Source organism: Lissotriton vulgaris, chromosome 5, assembly GCF_964263255.1.
Source record: "Lissotriton vulgaris chromosome 5, aLisVul1.2, whole genome shotgun sequence".
Taxonomy (NCBI): Eukaryota; Metazoa; Chordata; class Amphibia; order Caudata; family Salamandridae; genus Lissotriton; species Lissotriton vulgaris.
Genome location: NC_141693.1, coordinates 1054830707 through 1054852657, shown reverse-complemented (window position 1 = coordinate 1054852657; position 21951 = coordinate 1054830707). Strand labels below are relative to the sequence as shown.

The window sequence follows — 21951 nt, the reverse complement described above, 5'->3', positions numbered from 1 at the left end:
ACAATATGCTGCCCAGTTGACCGCAGGGTTGGGAATTTAGACTCCATTGCGGCTACGAACCTCGCCTGGCATGAGCTAGTCCGCTCGCGGGATAGCGAGCTGCTGTACTCGCCCCTCATGCGCGTGGAATGGGCGGTGTGGTTAGCCCCATTGACAGAGAAGGGGGTCCTTAAGGCATTACGAGACTTGGGCATAGAGAAGATGGGGGATCTCTTCCTGAACGGCACTGTAAAGACGCTGCAACAGGTCCTTCAATCCCAACCTGGGAAGACGCTATTGCACAGTTTTCAATATCATAGGGTCCGTGGTGCGCTACAGGTGTTATTGGGCCCGGAAATGTCGGAACCCCTGGAGGTGCCGGAGCTCACCTACGTTTTCAGAAACCCATCGTCCAGTAAGTTGGTCACGAATCTTAAGAAACTGGGGGACCGACACAAGCAGTACCCGCTCTCCAAGGCCAGGTTAGCTTGGCAGGACGATCTCCAGTTGACGGACACGGATGAGATGTGGCAATACTGCTGCATGAATACTAGAAAGATTTCGCTTAATAGCAGGCATAGATTGATACATTTTAAATATCTGCAGCGTGTCTATTACACCCCAGAAAGACTGCACAGGTACGGACTGAGGGATTCGGCGGAGTGCGAGCGGTGCCACTTTCCCTCGGCTGATTTTTTACACGTGGCCTGGACTTGCCCTAGCATTTATACATTCTGGCAGAGGGTATTCTCGGAACTTAGTGTGATGTTGGGAATGGACGTCCCACCGTGCCCGGCACTGCTAGACTTTTCCAAACCACTGCCGGTGGCGGTGAGGCGCTTGGCGGATATTGCGCTGCTGACTGCCAAACGCCTGGTTGCACTGTGCTGGATGAGGGGGCCGATACCAACTAAGAGGCGGTGGGAGGTGGACTTACTGTACTGCTGCACGCAGTCGGAGGTCTATAACGAACTGCTGCCCCCGAAGAGTCGCCCTAAGAATTTCTGGGGGCTATATAGGGAATATCTGTGTGCCAAGGAAGGCGGGGAGTCGGAACCTGAGGGGGAGGAGTTGGATGAGATACAGGAGGGAGGGGTGGAGGCGTCGGAGAGAGACATACTACACGTTTGACTGTCCCATTCTGAGAGGTGGTCACCTGGTCCCTTGGTGCTGTTGGCTGTGCTATGGGGGGTGGCTGCTCTCGGGGAGGTTACACAGGGAGGCTAGTACTCGGTCGTTATTTCAGTGGAGATACTCGCACACATGGGGTCTATGGGGTCTCTGGCTGTAGGCACACTGTTAGCATTCAGACTCTGCAGATATGGCAGGTGGGTAGGTAGACACACGTACGGGTAGGCTGGTTGTTTGGGGGGTAGGGGTCTTGTTTAGGTATGGGTTTTATTGTACTGTTACTTAGTGAAAACTGTTTATTGACTTCAGGATTTCTTCCGCACAGTCACTCTAGCTGCACTGCACTTGCACATTACTGGCAGTGCTATCCATGCACGAGAATTTCTCTGTCTGCGCCGCCAGGCCTCCGGGATGCTGGCACTAAGGCTGTGTATGATGCTATTGAACACTGTACCGGATACTATTTACTGTTGCCGCCGGCCTCCGGGTTGTGGGCGAAGAGTGCTGTGTGCTTTTGTTGGATATGCAATAAAGTACAAATTTAATTAAAAAAAAAAAATTGTTTATATAATTTATGGTGTTCTTTTATAGAGAGCTTATTCACAATGAGTGGCGTCTTGACACAATTAAATCTATATGGGTAAACATGTTTGTTCATGTATGCTTTCAGAAAATATTATGATTGTTCAATTGTTTTGTGTGTGTGCACTCTACAGTTAACACAGATTACATAATCAGTTCGTGCACATTTTATGAAGTTTTTATGTGACAATATGGCAAAAATAGCACGCTATTTATTTGCCCTGTTCACAATTAGAAACAAAGTCATAAAACGTGCACCAACTAATGAAAAAATGTAATTAGCACATCTACACTGTGCATAAATCACGGAGACATAGACGCACCTGTGCAAACAGATATGAAAAGCAAATTTGGCAGAGGCGCCATCTTGTTCATACTAAGACCCCATACTCTTCAAAGCACTCTGCCGCAGTGTGTTACATTAAATAGATTTCTAATACATGAATTAAACAAACCCACACGTCAACGTTGATCAGGATTACGAACAACAAACGATATTCTTTTCTTACCATTAGACAAATAAAGAGGTTTAATTTCTAGTGTTTAGAGGGAACTGCTGTGAAAGAATCTATCCTTGAGGAATACCATATAAGCCAGCGTCCTTCACTATAACCTTCAGAAGAGGCCTTAGCGAGCTAATGAAGACATTTCTTCCAGAGGAATGTACTTGAAAAATCATTTGGGGCTTGCAAGTACTCCACCACCAGGGACAATCAAGGAAAATGCGATATGTGTCAAGGAAAAGATAGGACCCGAGTAAACAGATGGCAAGGAACTGCATTCCAGGGTGTGGGAGAACAGTGTTGAGATAGCGTAAAGACCGCAGAAGAGAGAAGGACTACAGATGCAAGGGCCATCAGTATTCCTGGTGCCTTGACAGATCTTGCACACTGCCTGATATCGCAACACAATTGTCACACAACCGCATTTTCATGGAGATGCTGGAGTTTCTCATTTTCACATGAATGAACAGATATTTCCCATAAGACTTACCAACAACTTGTTCCAGCTCCTTGTTGTTCACAGTTACTTCACTTGCGGTGACCAATCGTGGAGGGTAGAACCCCACCTCCTCTGCAATAATGAGCAGGTCCTTCCACCAAATCGCTCCACCAAGACACTCTCCTACACCACAGAAGACCAGATGTTATAAGGAATAATTTCAAAGAGTAGGGCTAAACTATTTATTTGGTCAAAATTGACATTTGCTTTCTTAGTTAATTTTTCTACCATATGTTTTAGCTTTTATGCCTAAAAAAGACAGTTATTCTTCTCACATTCTCGAATCAGTGTACATGACTTAAATCCCCTTTGTTCCAACACTACACCCATTTTGACTTCTAAGAAGCTCCACATTCATTAGTGGAAGCCACCATGTTATTTTCCTGACATCCTGTGACATCCGTTACAGCATCACAGAGTCAGAAAGGGTCGACTTGCACAGAAAGGGGAGATGATATGGCATTACTCCAACGGCTGCAACTTTGGAAATGGGGAACCAGGTTTGAGTCTCGGCATTGGCTCAACATCCTGTGATTCTAGGCACATCACCTAATCTCCCCATGTCTAAAAAAATGTGACCTTGTGTAATGTAACTGGTGCTGGGGTAAAGCACTCCAGTATCTACGGGTCGAGGTTGCTCTGTATAAAACTGCAAAAAAAAAAGGTCACAGAATAGGTGAAAGAAAAGGCTACAGCTGTATCAAGTACGGATATTGACATACGTTTTTAACCAAACTGTATCCTGTTTCCTAATTACATCTACATTCTACCTGAACTTTAACTTGCAGCTTCAGTCCTTGCTCTATTATACAAGAAGCCAGGATGCTCAGACCACGTCACATGCTCCATATCTCTTAAATAATTTCAACTGCACATGTGCTTGACAAAGTTGAAGAGTACTGTTTGTCCATGGGAGCGAGTAATTTTAAATTTCGGAACTGAAGTGGGGCTTGGGGGGTTTACCATCACAGCCTCTAGAACTATGATTGCATCCGCAGGCACTTGTTCATAGCGTGTAGTGCTTTAGGTTCCCCTCATCCTGTTACCTGCCACTGCTATGATGTACCAACAGTGTGTAACAGAACTATCTGCGAGCCTGTCAGAGCAGCGCTGGGGACCAGTGAGCACAGCCACTGGAGATGAGGGAAAGAAAGTACAGGGAGTGGACGAGTTGGGTGGCAGGAGGCCAAGTATTATTATTATTTTTTTTTTACATTTGGGACAGGGAGAATGTGAGAACTGGGGTCACCAGTTCCCCGGGGGTAGCCTGGCACGAGCAGGTAGGCACCCGAAAGCTCAGGTGTTAAGCGACTACACAGCACACGCATCCACTGAGACAATAAGTGCACGCAAGGACTTAGACCACACCGTTGTGTTTGATTCAAATTACTAAGCTTTTATATACGATTAGAATCAGGGCAATCAAAAATTCACAGAAGCAATAACTTAGTAGTTTCCCTTAAAAACACATGTATTTCATCACTTGGCATTAAATACCAACATGAATAAATATTAATTATTAAATAACTGTAGGCATTTCAATAAATATTGCATTAGTCAGAAGGACGCATTTCATCTGGGAAAGGTAAACATTTCAGTAAAGATCATGCAACATCCCATTCTAAGTGAACAGGCCTCTCATTAGGTAGGACTGGACTTTCATTAAATGTAGACCAGGTATTTAGCAGAAGTAAGTTTCAGTGGTCAGGCCAACCATGTATAGAGCCTAGTGAACCTTACCCCAGGATAGTAGGTCAGAATCAGCAGTCCAGGGCCTATCCTAAACAGGCATAAACATTACATTAAGCATAAATGTCATCTCAGTGAAGATTAGGCCTCAGCTCAGCAGACAAGAGAACTGGCATTTCATTAAGGCTCATATACCCCAGTATTCAGCCAGAAGCACTTCCTTATGCCACCATAACCCTAGCGACAGGGCCTACACTAGCTGGCAGGAACCTGGCCCCCAGGCGGAGGTTACCCAATCTCTTAGCCCAGTTCCGAGCGCTTGCAGGGGCCAATTAGGGCAGCGGGGCCCAGCAATAGTTTTTCCAGAGGGGAGGGGCGGAACCGGGACCTCCGGCTCACTCCTGGGAAGCCCCGCATCTGTTTAGGTCCTCCGCCCTCCCCCAGGGCTTTACCTTTGTTCTTCGGGCCTTTCCGGCCCCTTGCTGAAGAGGGAGAGGGCTCCTTCTTTCCTCGGACCCCACCGGCAAAGGTGTGGACTGTCAGGGAGGCCCGCGCTGCTCCCACGCTCTTCTTAGGGGCCTCCCGGTAGTCCTGATGCTGCTCCGGCTTCTCGAAGCCTTCCAAGGGCCGGGAGCCAATGGCAGGTCTGGTTTGGGGGGTGTGTGGCGCCGGCCCAATCAGAATGCGGCGATGGCGGGGGCGGGGCTTGACGCGCCCCCGTCACGTGAGGTGGATGCAGGCTTCACGGCCTGGCAGGCCCAGCGCAGCCTGACAGGAATCCCGGCGCGGCCTAGGCGATGATCGCAGTGGCCTCCCCAAGGCTCCGGGGGCCGCCGCGGGGGGGACTGCACACAGTCGGGCCAGGCGCGGCCTTCAGCAACACAGCAGCGGCCCTCTTCTGGCACCGAGGGCCGCCGGGGGGCAGACACAGTGCCTCAAGGCCAGCGCTTCCCACGGGTTGTGGTGGTGAGTACTTCAGGGAGGGGTGCGAAGCCGCAGCAGCGCTCCGGGGGCACAGCGCTTCACATTAGTTGTGGGCAACAGCGCGACGATCATGCAGCACCTCAGGACAGCGCATGGGAGAAATAGCGATTCAGGGAAGGTTACAGCGCTCGGATGATACACGATGTGGGGGCCCACCCAGCAGTTCTGACAGGAAAGGCAGTCTAAGCCAGAGCGCTTATCAGATCAGCAGGTTACAGCGCTTCTCAGGTAATTCGGCAGGGGGGAGGCAGGCAGGACAGCGCAGGCCCAGGTGAAGGCAGGGGGTTGCGCAGCACAGTCCAGTACCTGGTTGATCCCCTAGTAGTCCTGATTAGCGCAGTGGTGACTCTTCTCGGCGCTTGTTGGTTCTGGCGCCCTTTGGTTGAAGTAGGTTCCTGGTTTCTTACAAGGGGGGGGGGGTTGAGTTGAAGGCTTGTCAGCAGGTCACTTCAGATGATCCCTGGGTTCCCCTCCCGCCGGGCCAGATCAGTGGACTAGCTCAGGGTTCCTCACTCTACTTGGAAGGCAGCACCTAAGCCCTGTCACCCCCAGTGGCGTAGGTCCCTGACTAGGCCCTACCGCCTAAATCTCCTGCGTGGGTCCCCAAGGTCAGTGATGCCCCAACTGACTGGAAAGTTTCCCTCCCTTTCCTTATATAGCGACAGTTGGCAGTTGGCAGTGGCAGTTGGTGTCACCTCCCCTGTTCTAGAAGGTTCCAGGAGCTTCCTTCATTCTAGCTATGAGCAGGCTGGTATTGCAACATTGTTTAAGGGTTCCAGCCAGCTCCTGGCTACTAGAGTGCGTCTACAAAGACCGCGCTGCAGTAGCAGGGGTCAGTGGCAGCCATGTTAGGGCAAGAGAGCACCTGCACCTTAACACTGGGAAACAATGGGAAGGCGCCGAGAGACCTAAGGCCAACAAAAAGAAGGTGGGAAAAAATGAGGCAAGAGCGAAAAAAATAGGGAAAGACCACCCTAGGGCTGACAGGTCTAACAGAGAAGCAATGTTATGTGTGGCTCGTCAATTACTCCTCTGCACTGCGTATCATTTTAAAACAGAGTTAAATGATTTTGGGGGCCGTACATTTCATAAAATCATAGATAAATAAAAAGTGAATTACGAGGGTGTCTCATCTCTGCGTTCTGAGTGCCATATTACACAGCTCTAGATTCACTCTTGCTGCCACTTTGATGTCACTCAGAACCCCTCGGTGAAAAACATCCCTGAAATGCACTGTTTCCCATCTATATTGGCGTAAATGCCAGATTCAAAGTCTGTCAAATTATTGCCATGAATTCACAGAATATTGTAGCAACAGTGGTAATCCACTGTTGCTATATCATAAAGGAATTCCAGGTGGATCTGGCAGTCTTCTCACAAAGCCTGTCAGTGCAGCGATGGCAGAGAGTACATCCGAAGGAGAGTGAAGAGGGAAGGAAAACACAGAGGGAGGTGGGGTGGCTGGCAGGAGGCCAGGTTTTTTTAGGGTGGGGCGGGAAGACGGCATGTTATGTATGGTTCCCCCATTACTCGTCTGTCCCAACAGAGTTGAAAAACATCCCCATTATAACCGGTTATCCATTTATAATTTCAAATGCAATCTGTATTACAGGTATGTGTATAGGTAATTTTGTGCAGAATATTTTAGTGCCAACCAGAGTTGAAGATTCATGTGATGTCATCATTGGAATGTTGCAGCTTGTAATGAGGCCAAGAGAGTTTGGAGTTGGAGGAGCTGCAGTATGAAGAACCTATCGAGAGTGAATTTAGAACGTCGACAGGAGCCTCTTTCAAGTTTATTGTTCGTTGCCTACACTAACAGAGGCGACCACAGATTTAGAGTCTTTGCTCACAGGACACAAGCAGAAATTTGAACTGATGAGGATTTGCAGCTAAAGCACAGGCCTTGGCTACTATATTAAGGTACATAAATATATTTTATTAGCTGCATGCTGCTTTCAATTTACCCAACATCCACTTCCACTACAAGTGGAGTTAGGCTGCCTAAAGTTAGAAGCAAGGAACAGCTAACCGCAAAAGTAACATAACAGAATCAAGGATGCTGGATGAGGCACATCGCAGATGTTGAGTAAGGCTGCAAAGAGTCAGATCCACAATACATAAAGCAAACATTGACAAAGTCCACAGACCTGGTTTTAAGTTTAAGTGTTTTTATTATTAACACAACAGAAAGAGACAGAACATACTTAGCATTTATGATATCAGGCCATTGCGTCTAAGGTTGCATACACAGCATTAATTGTCCAAAGGCATATCAATTGAAAACCCCTTTACAGCAACCCCTAAAGATATATGGTGTCACAAGAAACGAACTGTCCCTTTCCCCAAACACCCCCCCAAAACCCCCCCTCCTCAAACCCCCATCGCCCCCCCCCCCCCCTTCCCCCGGTCCAGTGCACAGGTCCGCCCTTCGTCCTCCACCCTGATCCCTTTCAGGCGGGAAAAGCTAACTCAATAGTTATTCAGGAGGTTGGCTCTTCAGGCGTTGTAAGCCTTAAAAGGCGTAGGTATCTGGGGCAAGTGATCTCCCTAAATTCGGTGAGCAGCAGAGACCGGAATGGTTGCCAGAGGTCATCAAATTGCTCTATGTCCCCCGCCACTGTAAGTGATAGTTTCTCCATCCCCAACACATGCCACAGTCTATGAAGCCAGCCCGTGATAGAATAATATATATGTGGGGAAGCGCAGCAGTTCAGTGTTGAAATGGGAGTCAATTTCATCTATCACTTCCTTCCAATAGGATTTTAGGTGAGGACAGTCCCATAAGATATGTGTCAGTGTGCCCACCTGTCCGCATCCCCTCCAGCAAGCGCTATCCCTATTCCGGTCCATCTCATGTATACGTTCTGGGGTATAATACCAATAGGTGGAGACTTTAGTCAATGTGTCAGTGAGTCCCATGTGGTATGCGGAGTGCCGTGCTCTGTATGAAATCTGCTCCCACTCTTTATGTCTCAGTGTTCTACCCAATTCCCGCTCCCATCGCTCCCTCCCTGGATTATATAGGTGTGAGGAAGGCGGCTGTAATAGTTTGTAGAGGTCCGTGATCAGTTTCGCGTCCGACGAGCGAGTCATGAGCCACCTCTCATAAGGGAGGAGCTGTCTATCCGCTGCGTCCCGCACCTGTGGGTGTAGAGCCCAGTGGCGTACCTGCATATAGCGAAGCCTCTCGGTCTCTTGGAAGGAGTATTCCTGTCGGAGGCGTGAGAAGGGAATGACACCCTCTGAGTCGTACACGTGACATAGGGCCCGGCAACCGGCCGTTCTCCAATGGGTAAAGGCTCCCCTTTCAGTGCCCGGGGTGAAGTCCGGATTATCTACTATTGGTGTGAGTGGCGAGGGAAACGAGGTGAGATTATGATTGGTATTGGTCGCATCCCATACCCGCAGGGGCACTCTGGTGACCAATGAGGCATAAAGATTCGCGGGTCGGTGAGCCCGTCGAAGAAACAGCACTTCCTGTAAAGGCCAGCCTGCCACTGCCTGGTCTTGGAAGAGCCAGTGTCTGTCTGATTCCCACCTGCTCCATTCCACCAGATAGCGCAACTGTGTTGCTTGAAAATACTTGCGGAGATCCGGGATCCCGAGACCTCCAGCTTCAGGGGTTAGCATCGAGAGTGATCTCCTCATTCTGGGCTTCCTGCCTTGCCATATAAAACGCGCAAGATCTGCCTGCGTCTGCTGAATCCACCCAACGGGCGGCTGGAGCGGTAAAGCGCGGAAGAGGTAGAGTATCTGGGGTAAGACCGTCATTTTAACCGCAGCTATTCTGCCCAACCAGGAGATGGTGCTGCGATTCCATCGCCCGAGCTCTTCCCGGATCTTCCTGCCTAGGGCAGCGTAGTTGGCTGTTACCATAGTCGGCAAGGTAGGGGCCAACTGGATCCCCAGATAAGGCACGGGGTCTGATGACCAAAGCATGGGGAACCTGCTCTGTAGATACGCCCTAGTGGCTGGTGCAAGGGATACGTCCAATGCCACCAATTTCCCCATATTCATTTTAAAGCCTGTGACGGCTGCAAAGGAGTCTAATTCCTCAATGCAGATCGGGAGGGCAGTCCGGGGTGCGTCCAACGACAATATGATATCATCGGCGTAGAGGCTTATGGTGTGAGTAAAACCTCCAAACCGTATCCCCGTAGCTGCTGGATTAGTGCGTATCAGTTGGGCAAAGGGCTCCATATAAAGAGCGAAGAGTAGGGGCGAGAGTGGACAGCCCTGTCTAGTGCCTCTCTCGATGTCAAAGCTCCGTGAACTGTAGCCGTTCACCCGCACCTCCGCCGTTGGAAATTTATAGCAATTAAGGACTAGGGTGCGAAATTTGTCTCCAATGCCCGCCTTCCGCAGGACCTGTTCTAAATATGGCCAATGCACTCGGTCGAACGCCTTTTCGGCGTCCACCGCCACCATCATTCTTTCTCCGGGAATCCAAGTGGCTTTCTCAATGAGGTGGACGATCCTTTTGGTGTTGTCCACCGTTTGCCTCCCAGGAACGAATCCCGCCTGATCCGGGTCTATGAGTCCCGGCAGGTGGGGGGCCAGCCGTGCCGCGAGGATCCCTGTGTACAATTTAATGTCGACATTCAGGAGGGATATCGGCCTGTAGGAGCCGCATAGCGTCCGGTCTTTCCCCGGCTTGGGGATGACTGTAAGTGAGGCCCGCAGGAGGTCGGGTGGGATGGCCCCCGGGTCCGCGAACAAATTAAATAGGTGGGTGAGGAACGGGGCTAGCAATGTACAGAATGTTTTATAAAACAGGGACGTATATCCGTCTGGACCTGGAGCCTTGCCATGCTTAAGTTTGGCGATAGCAGAGATCACTTCCTCAATTCGAATATCCCTGTCTAAATGTTCAGCTTGCGAGGGAGCTAGGGATGGGAGGGTGACGGAGTCCAGGTATGCCATCTTTGCCGGTTCATTCAGGGGATCCCCTGCGTAAAGATCAGCGTAAAACCTTCGGAAGGTGTCAGCTATTTGGGCATCTTCCGTGATCATCGACCCGGTGGGGTCACAGACCTCCTTTACCATTTGTCGCTGGCGTTGCACCCGCAGCCTGTTGGCCAATAGGCGGCCACAACGGTCTCCCCCTGTGTAATAGGCATGACGCAATCGTAGTGCAGCGTATTCCGCGCGGTCCATGTCTAGAGCCGTTAGGAGTTTCCTTGCCCCTTTGAGCTGCTTCCATACCCGGGGAGCCCCCGTTCGGCGGTGTATTTGTTCGAGTTCGCGGACCCGTTGAGTGAGTTCCTCCCGTTTACTCTGCCTTTCTCTATTTTCAGCTGATGCGATGGCTATAAACTCTCCTCTAAGTACCGCTTTCAGGGCAGACCACTGTGTCGCCAATTAAGTTTTGGGATTATCATTATGGGTCAGATACTCCTGAGTAGCCTCTGTTATGCGGTCAACCACCTCTTTTCTATGCAATAATGTGTCCCTAAGGCGCCAAACCCTGGGGGGTCAAGTCACCGGTGGCAGGCAAAACTTGGCGAATATCCGGGCGTGGTCCGATATGGAGATCACCCCCATCTCGGTTGTCGAAGCCAATGCCCTCACCTGGGTCGTAACTAGGAGGTGGTCCAGTCTTGCATGTCTTATGCGCATGGGAGTAGTATGAGTACTCTCTATCGGTAGGGTGCATGCAACGCCAGAGATCGTGAAGGTCCACTTCCGACAGCTGTGCTTTACTCCCGGCTGAGAATTCCCCGGTCTGTGGGGTACGTTGCGCTGACCTATCAAGGGCTGAATCGAAAACCATATTAAAGTCGCCTCCAAGGACAATGTGCCTGTCCGGTGAGGCAGTGATGTCCACCAACGCTGACCGTAAGAAGTGCTCTTGTTGGTCATTAGGGCTATACAGGGATCCAACCGTGAACGGGAGTCCCCCAATCTTAAATCTGTAAGCAAGCAGTCTGCCTTTGTGTTCTGCATGTTTATGAAGGACCTCCCCCTTGAAATGTCGTGCCACTAGGATTGCCACCCCCGCGGTTTTAGTATTGCTGGAGGAAAAAAATTGTGTTGGGAACTTATGGGAGCGCAGCCTATGGGAATCACTAGGTAGTAGGTGGGTCTCCTGAAGAAGACAGATATCTGCTTGTGTGTTCTCTAACAAAGACAGTACTGCCCTCCTTTTAACTGGATTATTGAGGCCCCGGACATTCAGGGTCACTATCTTAAGAGACATAGGAGGCATGTGAAGTGTTGAAAGGTATAGCAGAAGATTCCCGCCGGACCAGGGCAAAATGTACATATGCCGCTGATGCGGCTAATATTGATATCAACAACGGTCCTGTCGGGTGTGAACAAAATTGCTTCAAAATCTGTACATATCTTTCAACATATATGCAGACATAATCGTACTACTTATTATGACATCTAGATTAAATCATAGAGTGCAAATCCAAACAAAGAGACGGGTCAGTAAATGTTTTAATCATTGAATTATTTTCCATTCATGATTTGTTTTTTGTTTTTGACTGACACCCTATAATATGCATAGAAATTATTTATACAAACGGCGCATCAATTTAAATCAGTGAAAAGTGACATAAAGTGAAATATTGAGACTGAGTGACATAACAATTAGTGACTTATATACAGGTGATTGGGGGATGTTGAGGGGGAAGGAAATTTGGAACCGCTACTACACCTTCTTCCGGGATTACCCTCGAGGACGTTGCCTCGTTGCTAGGAAACCACACGCCGGGGATCGGGATTACGTTGGTCCCGCTGACGTCATGGCGCTAGTAGGCGTGTCATATTAGGTTACTAAGCGACCTGTTACCACGCTTCTCGATTCCATAGCAACTACGGCGCTTATTTTCTTCCATCCAAACCGCCATGCAGTGTATCACAATAAGCCGTAAATCAGCAGGCTTGTGTTTGGCTTGAAGGATGGAACTTTGTATATTCGAATAGACCTGGGAGGGCATTATTATGGAACAACATTGTTGATGCGGCTAAGACCTGCATAGTGCACTGGACGGACCCCCCCTTCCCCCTATTCCCCAACTTCCCTACTCTCAACCGAACTCCCTGTCCCCTCCTCCCCTTAACCCACCCCACACACCCCCCCAGCCCACCACTCCTACCCTCAACAAGTTCCAGTTCCAAAACAACATAGTCCCAGGCCGGTCCTCAAGGGACAAGTCTGTGGTGAGTCACTGATGTGGACGTCCAGCCACTACACTCCCGCTAGCTACCCCCTCCCCCCAGTACCCACAAACCTGCAGTACGATAAAAAAGGCTGTGTTGATCTCCCCCCGGAGTTGACTTAGGCTGTCATCGCGACTTCACTCGAGGTGGTGTGTTCGGCCGTTTCCTGGAGCGCCCCATCCATTCCGGCCCGAATGGTAGGCGAGTCGGGTCGAGCAGAGGAGGCAGAGGACCAGCGTTCAGAGATCCTTTGCCAGCCATCTCTGGTGATGCGCCTTCGGCGTGGTGTGTGCGTTTCTTCATCCGTCGCGGTGATTCCCAGTACCTCACAAGTGTCCTGGAGTGAATGAAGCTGGTGTAGGACTCCATTCCACCGAAAAATAAGACGGAAAGGATGTCCCCAAGAATACTGTGTTCCATGGGATCTTAGAAAGTCAGTCGCTATTTTAAATGATTTGCGTTTCTGAAGCGTGATCGCCGATAGATCTTGGAAAAGTGCCACTGAGTGCCCACGGAATTGCAGTGATTGGTGTTTTCTGGCTTCACGCAGAATTCGCTCCTTAAGTGGAAAGTCTGGGAGGAAGGCTAGGATATCCGGCGGAGGTGCCGAGGTCCGACGCGCTATGCCCACTCTATGCGCCTGGTCGATCTTAATCGGAAAGTCCTCTGGTTCGCCAGTATCTCCCTGAACATGCTCTGCAGGTAACCAGCAGTGTCCTCACCCTCTTCTTTGGAAGGCACTCCCCGGACCCGGATGTTGTTCCGGCGGAACCGGTTTTCGAGGTCCTCCTTATGTGCCTGGAGGTCCAGCTGTTGTTCTCTCAAACGCAGCACCTCTTGCTGCAGTTGCCCGACTTCTTCATCTCTCGAGTGTCCGGTTTCTTCCATGCTGGCGACTCTTTCACCTAGGCTATCGACCTCTCTCCCCACCTCTCGGACCTCTCCGGCCACCTCCTGCTTAAGTACCTGAAAATCGTCCCGCAAGGAGCAGAAAAGAGACTCTAGGAAGGACCTTGTGACCGGCGGCTCTCCTCCTCCCGCTTCTGGCAGGTTCCGCGAGGGGCCCGGCGAGTGTTGTCCTTTATCTTGTTTCGAGGACCCCCTGTTCAGTAGCTCTGGCAATGTCCGTTCTCCTTTCTTATTCCTGGCGCCGGCCATCCTAGATGCAGGAGCTACTGGGGATGAGGCCCGCCTGGTCCCCGGCCTGCACCGACAGTCAGCAATACGCTGGGGTCGCTGGCACCCCGGCGAGACCGCTACTCCCTCCTCCGATGGTCAGACCGGTCCCCCTGTAGGGTGTAATGGGCTGCGCTGCTCCGTCTTAGGCCGCAAGAGCACTCAAGCATTCGCCGCGTGTCGAGTCGGTGCAACTGCCGCGTGTATTCTCCGTCGTGCCTCGTGGATGTCCGCTTAGTCTTAGGGCAGCTCAAGCCTGCCTCCCTTATGAGATCGTTCCGCTTTCTAGATCTCGAAGGTGCTGGATGTGTCCAATAAAGGTGCCCGGTCGGAGCACCTGACTCTCAGTAACACTCCGATCCTGTTGCTGTCTTTAAGTGGTCTGCTCCACTGCGTTAGGAGCCTGTGTAGGCTTAGTCTCTGCTTTAGCCCGTATTCACCGGGCCCTACGCATACCAATTCACAGGCCGTTCCAGCAGGTCGCCAGAACTACCTCCTTCGGAAGCGTCTCTCCCGGGCCTTGGAATTATCAGCCACGTGGCGCTGCCGCTGCTGCCAGCAGCTGGTGCCAATCCAGCTCGGCGCCACACCCCAGTTCGTCTGCTCCAGTGTCCGTGGCTGTCGCCTCGAGTCCGGGGTCAGCCTCTGCGACACCACTGCCCCATGCGCTGTCTCCTACCAGAAGGTCGTTCCGCCGTGTGCCGTCATCGGAGCTCCCCACGAGCCCCACCTCTGTCACCTCCCTGAGGCTAGGCCATCCGCGGGGGGCCCCACGGGCGCTGCCGGCCGTCGGTGTGTGGACCGGCCACCCACCCGGCCGTGTCTCAATGAGGCCGAATGCCTGTGTCGGGGTCTGTCCGGGGCCTTTATTTCCCTCAGCGATCTTTGGGCCTTGCCGCCCCAGGGGGCCCGTGTCCCTCCGGCCTCCTTGTCGCCACCAGCCCGATACCTCTCTACTGCCTATGGCCGGCACCGCGATCTCCTGGCCCGCTGTGAAGATTTCGGCCGCTCCGCCTCTAGGCCGCGTCCCCCAAAGCTCAGTCGGCCAGTCCGCTATTCAATTTCTGTCGCGGAGCCGGTCTCTGCGCTGCCCAGTGTCCCGGCAGGCCCGGGTCTCGGCCCTCCTAGCCTCCGGCGTCGGCACCGGCCCGCGCCGCGGAGCTCCTCCGTTGCACCCGCTGAGGTGGCTGTGGGCTCACAGTGGGTCACCAGGAGCACCGCCGCTTCTGCTATCTGTTTGAGGCTGCTCGGGGGGAGATCGGCATCAAAACAGGGCTCAGAGAGTGCGACCGCTCACCTCGCCATCTTGGCCATGCCCCCCCACAGACCTGGTTTTAGTAGAGGATTGGTGGAGTGTGAATGCAAATGCTACTTACCAGTATGCATCTGTTCTTGGCATGTAGGGCTGCTGACATTCATATCTGTGCATAGATCGCCACCTAGTGTTGGGTCCGGATGATTGCACATTGTTGTCCTGGAAGAGTCTTCGAAGTATCACGAGATAGGTGGCTCCTCCCCTGGACTACAGTGCGCATGGGCATCGCCTCCATCCCCAGATTGTTTTTAGCCATTGGCAGAGATGGAGTGAAGAATGTGAGTGATGACCATGCTATGAGCATATGTGTATATATGAATGAATACTGCAGCTGCTACAGGCGCCGGGAAGGAGGGTGGGCGATATGAATGTCAGCAGCCCTACATGCCAAGAACAGATGCATACTGGTAAGTAGCATTTGCAGTTCGAGGCATGTGGGCTGCTGAATTCATATCTGTGCATAGAATACATAGCAGTCCCTCCATTATCGGCGGCCGCCCGTGCCAGCTGCAGCAGTCTGAAAAAGCGTTTTTAGAACAGCCTGACCAACAGCTGCCTGCTGTTTGGAATGCACGTCTACACAGTAGTGCTTAGTGAAAGTATGTGTGGTAGACCATGTGGCTGCTCTACAGATATCTTCTAAGGGAATGTTACCTAGGAAAGCCATAGAGGCCCCTAACTTCCTGGTGGAGTGGGCCCTAGGTGGGATAGTGAGAGTGCGCTTAGCTTTAGCGTAACAGATCTGAATGCACTTTACTATCCATCTAGCAATCCCTGCTTTGGAGATAGCGTTTCCCTTGTGGTGTGTGGCAAAAGCAACAAAAAGTTGTTTGGTTTTGCGGAAATCCTTCGTACTGTCTACATAGTAAATTAAAGCCCTTTTCACATCAAGGGTGTGGAGCATGCGCTCCGCCAGCGTCTCTGGGTTTTGGAAAAACACCGGCAATTCAATTGTTTGATTTATGTGGAATTGTGATACCACTTTGGGTAGGAATTTAGGGTTAGTGCGGAGCACCACCCTGTTAGCATGCACTTGGAAGAAAGGTTCTTGGATGGTGAGCGCCTGCAGTTCGCTAACCCTCCGTAGCGATGTAATGGCTACTAAGAACGCAACCTTCCAAGTTAGAAACTGAAGCTCACAAGAGTGCAGTGGCTCAAAGGGAGGACCCATCAGCCTCGTAAGAACCACATTGAGGTTCCATTCTGGAGCTGGTGGGGTCCTTGGCGGAATGACCCTTTTGAGTCCTTCCAGAAAGGCTTTGATAGCAGGAACCTTAAAGAGTGACAGGTGCTGCCTATTTTGGAGGTATGCTGCAATAGCAGATAGGTGAATGTGGATGGAAGAGTACGCCAGATTGCATCGATACAGGTGAAAAAGGTAACAGATGATGTTTTGAATGGAAGCATCTAGCGGGTCAATATTGTGGTTAGCACAGTAGATGACAAACCTCTTCCATTTAGCCGCATAGCAAGCTCTAGTAGTGGGCTTCCTTGCCTCCCGAATGATGTCCATACAATCGGGAGGAAGATTGAGGTAGCCAAACTCTAGGACTTCAGGAGCCAGATCGCCAGGTTGAGCTGTTGCGGATCTGGGTGCTGAATGTCGCCATGGCTCTGCGTCAGAAGGCTGGGAGTGAGATGAAGCCTTTGATGCCGTACCACGGAAAGTTCCAGAAACGTAGTGTACCATGGTTGGCGAGCCCACGTTGGAGCAACCAGGATGAGCGTCATTGAGTGCTGCCTGAGCTTGCGTGCCACCAGCGGTATCAGAGGTGCTGGGGGAAAAGCGTACGCAAATCTGCCTGACCAGTTCATCCACATCGCATTGCCCTGTGATTGCGGGTGTGGGAACCTGGCGGCGAAGCTTTGGCATTTTGCGTTCTCCTTTGTGGCGAAGAGGTCTATCTCTGGATGACCCCACCTTTGGAAGTACGGTTGGAGTACTGATGGATGTATCTCCCACTCGTGCATCTGATGGCTGTGCCTGCTGAGCAGGTCCGCCATTTGATTGTCCTTGCCCGGGAGATGCTCCGCCATGAGGAAGATGTTCCTCTGAATGGCCCACTTCCACATGCTCTGAGCCAGATGAGACAGCTGTGGAGAGTGTGTGCCTCCCTGCTTCTGAATGTAGTACATGGCTGTCATGTTGTCCGTCCGGATCAACACGACTTTGTTGCACAGATGTACTTTGAACGCCTTCAAGGCCATGAAGATTGCCATCAACTCCAACACATTGATGTGCATCTTCCGTTGCTGTAATGTCCATAGTCCCTGCACAGTGTAATGGAGTACATGCGCTCCCCATCCCTGGAGAGAGGCGTCCGTCGTCAGGATAATCTGTGGGACAGGCTCTTGGAATGGTCGGCCCTTGCAAAGGTTTTGTGGATTCCACCAATGCAGAGAGTTGTAAGCCCGACCGCTCACCAACACTAGGTCTGTCAGTTGCCCATGAGCCTGAGTCCACTGACGTGCCAGGCACTCCTGAAGCGGACGCATATGTAGTCTCGCGTGCGGGACAATGGAGATGCAGGAGGCCATCATGCCTATCAACTGCATAAACACCCTCGCTGGAAGCGAGTGTTGGGGTCTGAATCGTTGGATCAGCGCCTGGATACTGGCGATTCTCACTGAATTCGGCTGCGCAGTGGCTGCCAGAGTGTCGATTGTCGCGCCCAGATACTGTCGCACGTGGGCGGGCTGGAGATGGGACTTTGGGTAGTTCAGAGAGAATCCCAGATCGTGCAGGAGATGAATGGTGCGTGACAGGTGGTCGACGCACTGCTGTTCTGTCCTTGCTTGAATGAGCCAGTCGTCCAGGTAGGGAAAGACGTGGACGTGCTGGCGATGGAGATGCGCCGCCACGGTCGCCAGGCATTTTGTAAACACCCTCGGTGCTGTGGTGACCCCGAACGGCAGAACCTTGAACTGGTAATGCTGGTCTAAGATTGTGAATCTGAGATACTTCCTGTGTGAAGGATGCAGGGGGATATGAAAATAGGCATCCTTCAGATCCAGCGTAGCCAGGAAGTCCCCCTGTTGAAGCAGGGGAAGCACCTGCTGCAACGTGAGCATATGGAAGTGCTCCGAGAGGATGTACCAGTTCAGGGGCCTGAGGTCCAGGATCGGTCTGAGGGACCCGTCCTTTTTGGGGATGAGAAAATACAGGGAGTAAACCCCTGTTCCCCGTTCTTGCAATGGAACGAGCTCTATTGCCCCTTTTTGTAGCATGACTAGAACTTCTTGCTGCAACAAGGTCAAGTGCTCGCCGGACATAGGACGGCTTCTTGGCGGTATGTCCGGTGGAATGGACGTAAGCTCCAGACAGTACCCGTACCGGATAAGAGACCTCACCCACCTGTCCGTGGTGATGGACTCCCACGCTGGCAGGAACTGCTGGAGTCTCCCCCCGACTGGTGTTGTGTGGTCGGGGGGCAGTGACAAGACGTCACTGCTTGTTGGTGGTGGTGGACCTGGAGCCATTGTTTCCACGTCCCCTGCCCTTGACATTATTGCCTCTGTAACCACCTCTGCCCTAGTTGTTATACGAGGCTTGGGTGTTACCCTTGTAAAATTGTGTGGATTGGGATGCCTGTCCTCTTGAGGTGCCTTTTGAATTTGAGCGGCGAAAGGAGCCACTTCGAAACTGCTGACTTTGTAAAGCCTCCATTGACTTGGCAGTTTCCGTGTCTTTTTACATTTTTTCCAGGGAGGCATCCACCTCAGGGCCAAACAGATGGTCAGGATTTACTGTTTGATTTAGTATAGTAGTCTGGATGTCGGGTTTGAACCCCGAAATTCTAAGCCAGGCATGGCGTCTAAGTAACACTCTTGTATTGATAGCTCTGGAGGCCGTGTCTGCCACATCCAGTGCACATTTGATGGATGCGTTAGTAATGAGTTTACCCTCCTGAATAAGCATCTCCCCTGCCTCCTTGTATTGGTCAGGCAAGTGTTGTAGGATGGCCTCTAGTGTGTCATAATGGGCCCCATCATAACGTGCAAGCAGGGCTTGGGTGTTAGATATCTTCCAGATGTTAGCTGCCTGGGCAGCGATCCGTTTGCCTGAGGCTTCAAAGATTTTCGCCTCTTTATCTGGGGGAGGAGCGTCACCAGTCGTTTGAGAGTTTGCCCTCTTCCGAGCGTTGGCAACAACCAAGGAGTCCAATGGCAAGTGTCCCTTGATATATGTTGGATCTGTGGGAGCTGCCCTATATTTCCTGTCGATTCGAGGGTTGACCACACGCGCCTGTGTGGGTTCCTTGAAAACCTCTGCGGCATGTTTAAGCACCCCCTTAAGCATCGGCAGCGTCTTGACCGACTTTTCAGCCACCGAGAAGGTGTCGAACAAGAAGTCCACATCCACGGGGTCTGAGTGTAGTTCGACGTCGTGGTTGGCCGCAGCTCTCTCTATCAGAGCATTGAAGGCCGCCGAGTCTTCTGTAGGGGACGTTTTGGCGGCGAAAAGTTGAGTGTCCTGACCCGACTGCGGGTCCTCGGTGTCGGCTCCGGTGGTCCAGGGTACAGGCTCCTCCTCCGGATCCGAGTACGCCGGATAGTTGTACTCGGCATCCTCCTCGTCCGCATCGACTGCGACCGAATGCGACGGCGAGTGCACTTGGGCCTGGGGGGACACAGGTTCCACCATAGCCGAAGATCCCGCAGAGTCCTTCTTGTTTTTAAGAGGGATCTTAAAGGGTTCCAACGCCGGCTCTGTTGTGATCTTCCTCTTGAGAAGCGACAGTTTTCCGGTGTTGGCGTCGATGAATACCTCACGACGTTCCTCGACTGCAAGTGGCTGGAGTCGAGGCTTTGGCACCGTCAAGGCAGCTTTCGGCGTCAATGGCTCCTTAGCGGACCCGCCCAGCTTCGGCGCGAAGGCCTTCGGCGCCGACTTGGGTGGGAGAGTGAAACGGATAGGCGTGTGGCCCGCAGTAGGCTTAGGCGCTACAGTGTCCTGAGCGGGAATCACCCCGGCTTTTCGAATCCGCTGCAAGGATTCCGCCACCTTGTTTGTGAAGGCTGGAGAGGGCTGGACCGGCTCGAGCGATTCCTCATCTTCGAGATCTACAACGACAGAGGGCACCTTCTTCGGTGCCGGCGGCCCATGCCTATTGGCGTCGTCGCCCTGACGTTTCTTCGGAGCCGTCTTCGGGTCCACGACCCCTTTCGGCGCCGACGCAGCCGCATCGGAGGACTTCGCCTTCGGCGCCGACCCAGAGGCCATCGGGTCGGCCATTTTGGCTCGACGCTTCTGGCCGGCCATTTTGGATTTCTTTGTAGTTGACGCCTCCAGAACCTTCATCACCTGCGCCACTTTCGGTTTCGGTTTCGGATCCGATGGTGCGTGACCAGTTGGCTTCACTTTCGGTTTTATAAACTGAAGTGATGGTTCCGAAATGTCCGTGACCGGGCCCGGAGGCGGGGACGTAGGACTAATAGTTAGATCATGGGTAAGGCCCGAAGGCGATCCCTCGACCTGGGCCGTATGAAGGGGTATAACCCCTGAGTCTGGTTGGGGATGCTCCTCCTCCGAGCTATCCCCCATCGTGGCACAAGCCTGATCGTCGTCCCCTACCTCGTCGGAGACTTCGTCAAAGTCCTCCTCACCCGCGTCGTAGGTCTCCTCGTCGCACGCGGGACCAGAGTCCGAGTCTCGCGCGTCGTCTTCTACCTCGACAGATTCCTGGAAAATGTCTTCTGGTGGGGGCGCCGAAGCCGATAGTTGAGCTTGGAGCCGATTGGCCCGGCGAATCTTCAAAGTCTTCTTGCTCCGGAATTTCGAACACGCCATGCAGGTGTCCTCGCGGTGATCCGGAGACAAGCAGGCATTGCACACAGGGTGCACGTCGAGGTGTGAATATTTGGAGTGACACAGCGGACACTTTTTAAATGGAGTCCGCTCCATAGCTAGAGGTGTAGTGTAGGCCCGTCCGCGCCGAAGGCACGTGGAAGGGCAGCAAGAGATCGGAGCTGAGAGTCAGAAAGAAAACCCGTACGCAACTATACCGACGCCCAGCCTAAAGACCTTTTGGTCTCGAGTAGAAGTTGAACAACTGTCGGTTCCGACAGAGGGAACCGAAACACATCCGAACCCAATGGCGGAAAAAAACAATCTGGGGATGGAGGCGATGCCCATGCGCACTGTAGTCCAGGGGAGGAGCCACCTATCTCGTGATACTTCGAAGACTCTTCCAGGACAACAATGTGCAATCATCCGGACCCAACACTAGGTGGCGATCTATGCACAGATATGAATTCAGCAGCCCACATGCCTCGAACTATGTGGATTAAGCAGTATTGTTTTATTTAAACGGTTTAAATTTCTCATTTCACCTTTGCCTAGGTCTTCTAATCTAGTGGAAAAATAGGACATCTCTGCAGAAGTCATGTATTGTAAATGTTTAGAGTTTCTTGAATGTCTAATTGCTGTGGTAGGTCAATGACTGAGATCCCCTCGAAATATGTACTCCCACACAGAATGTTTACTTCAATCGTGTTCCAAATTATCCTCTTCTGCATGGTCTTCCCCTTAAACCTTTTCCTTCTGTTGCTGAACCAGTTTTTCTGGCCACAGAACTCTGTGCACTTTACCCCTGCTACACAGCAGTAAAGTGATTGTGCCCTTCCTCTCTAACATGTCAAAATTGGTATATTCTAGATTGGTACATTTAATTTGCTTGTAAATCCTTGGTAAATGGTACTACCTGTATCATGCCCTGCAAATTAAATGCTACTAGTGGGCTGAAGCACTCATAATACCACTTGCTAACTAGCACTGTAAAACATGTCTCCAGACCTACCACTGCAGGTTAAGTATTCAGTTTTAAACTGCCATTTCAACCAGGCAAAATAAACCTTTTGCTAAGACTAAAACTTCCTTTTCAATATGTATAAGTCACCCATGATGTAGGCCTAAAAGC

At 51.6% G+C, this 21951-nt stretch overlaps 1 protein-coding gene across 1 annotated transcript in view; it reads right to left on the bottom strand.

The window, feature by feature from the left end:
• Positions 1-21951, bottom strand: part of AS3MT (arsenite methyltransferase) — a 230273-nt gene that overhangs the window by 74019 nt on the left and 134303 nt on the right. The window contains exon 8 of the mRNA XM_086922705.1: positions 2686-2817. Within this exon, the coding sequence (XP_086778831.1) occupies positions 2686-2817 (132 nt within the window). The remainder of the gene's footprint in view (positions 1-2685; positions 2818-21951) is intronic.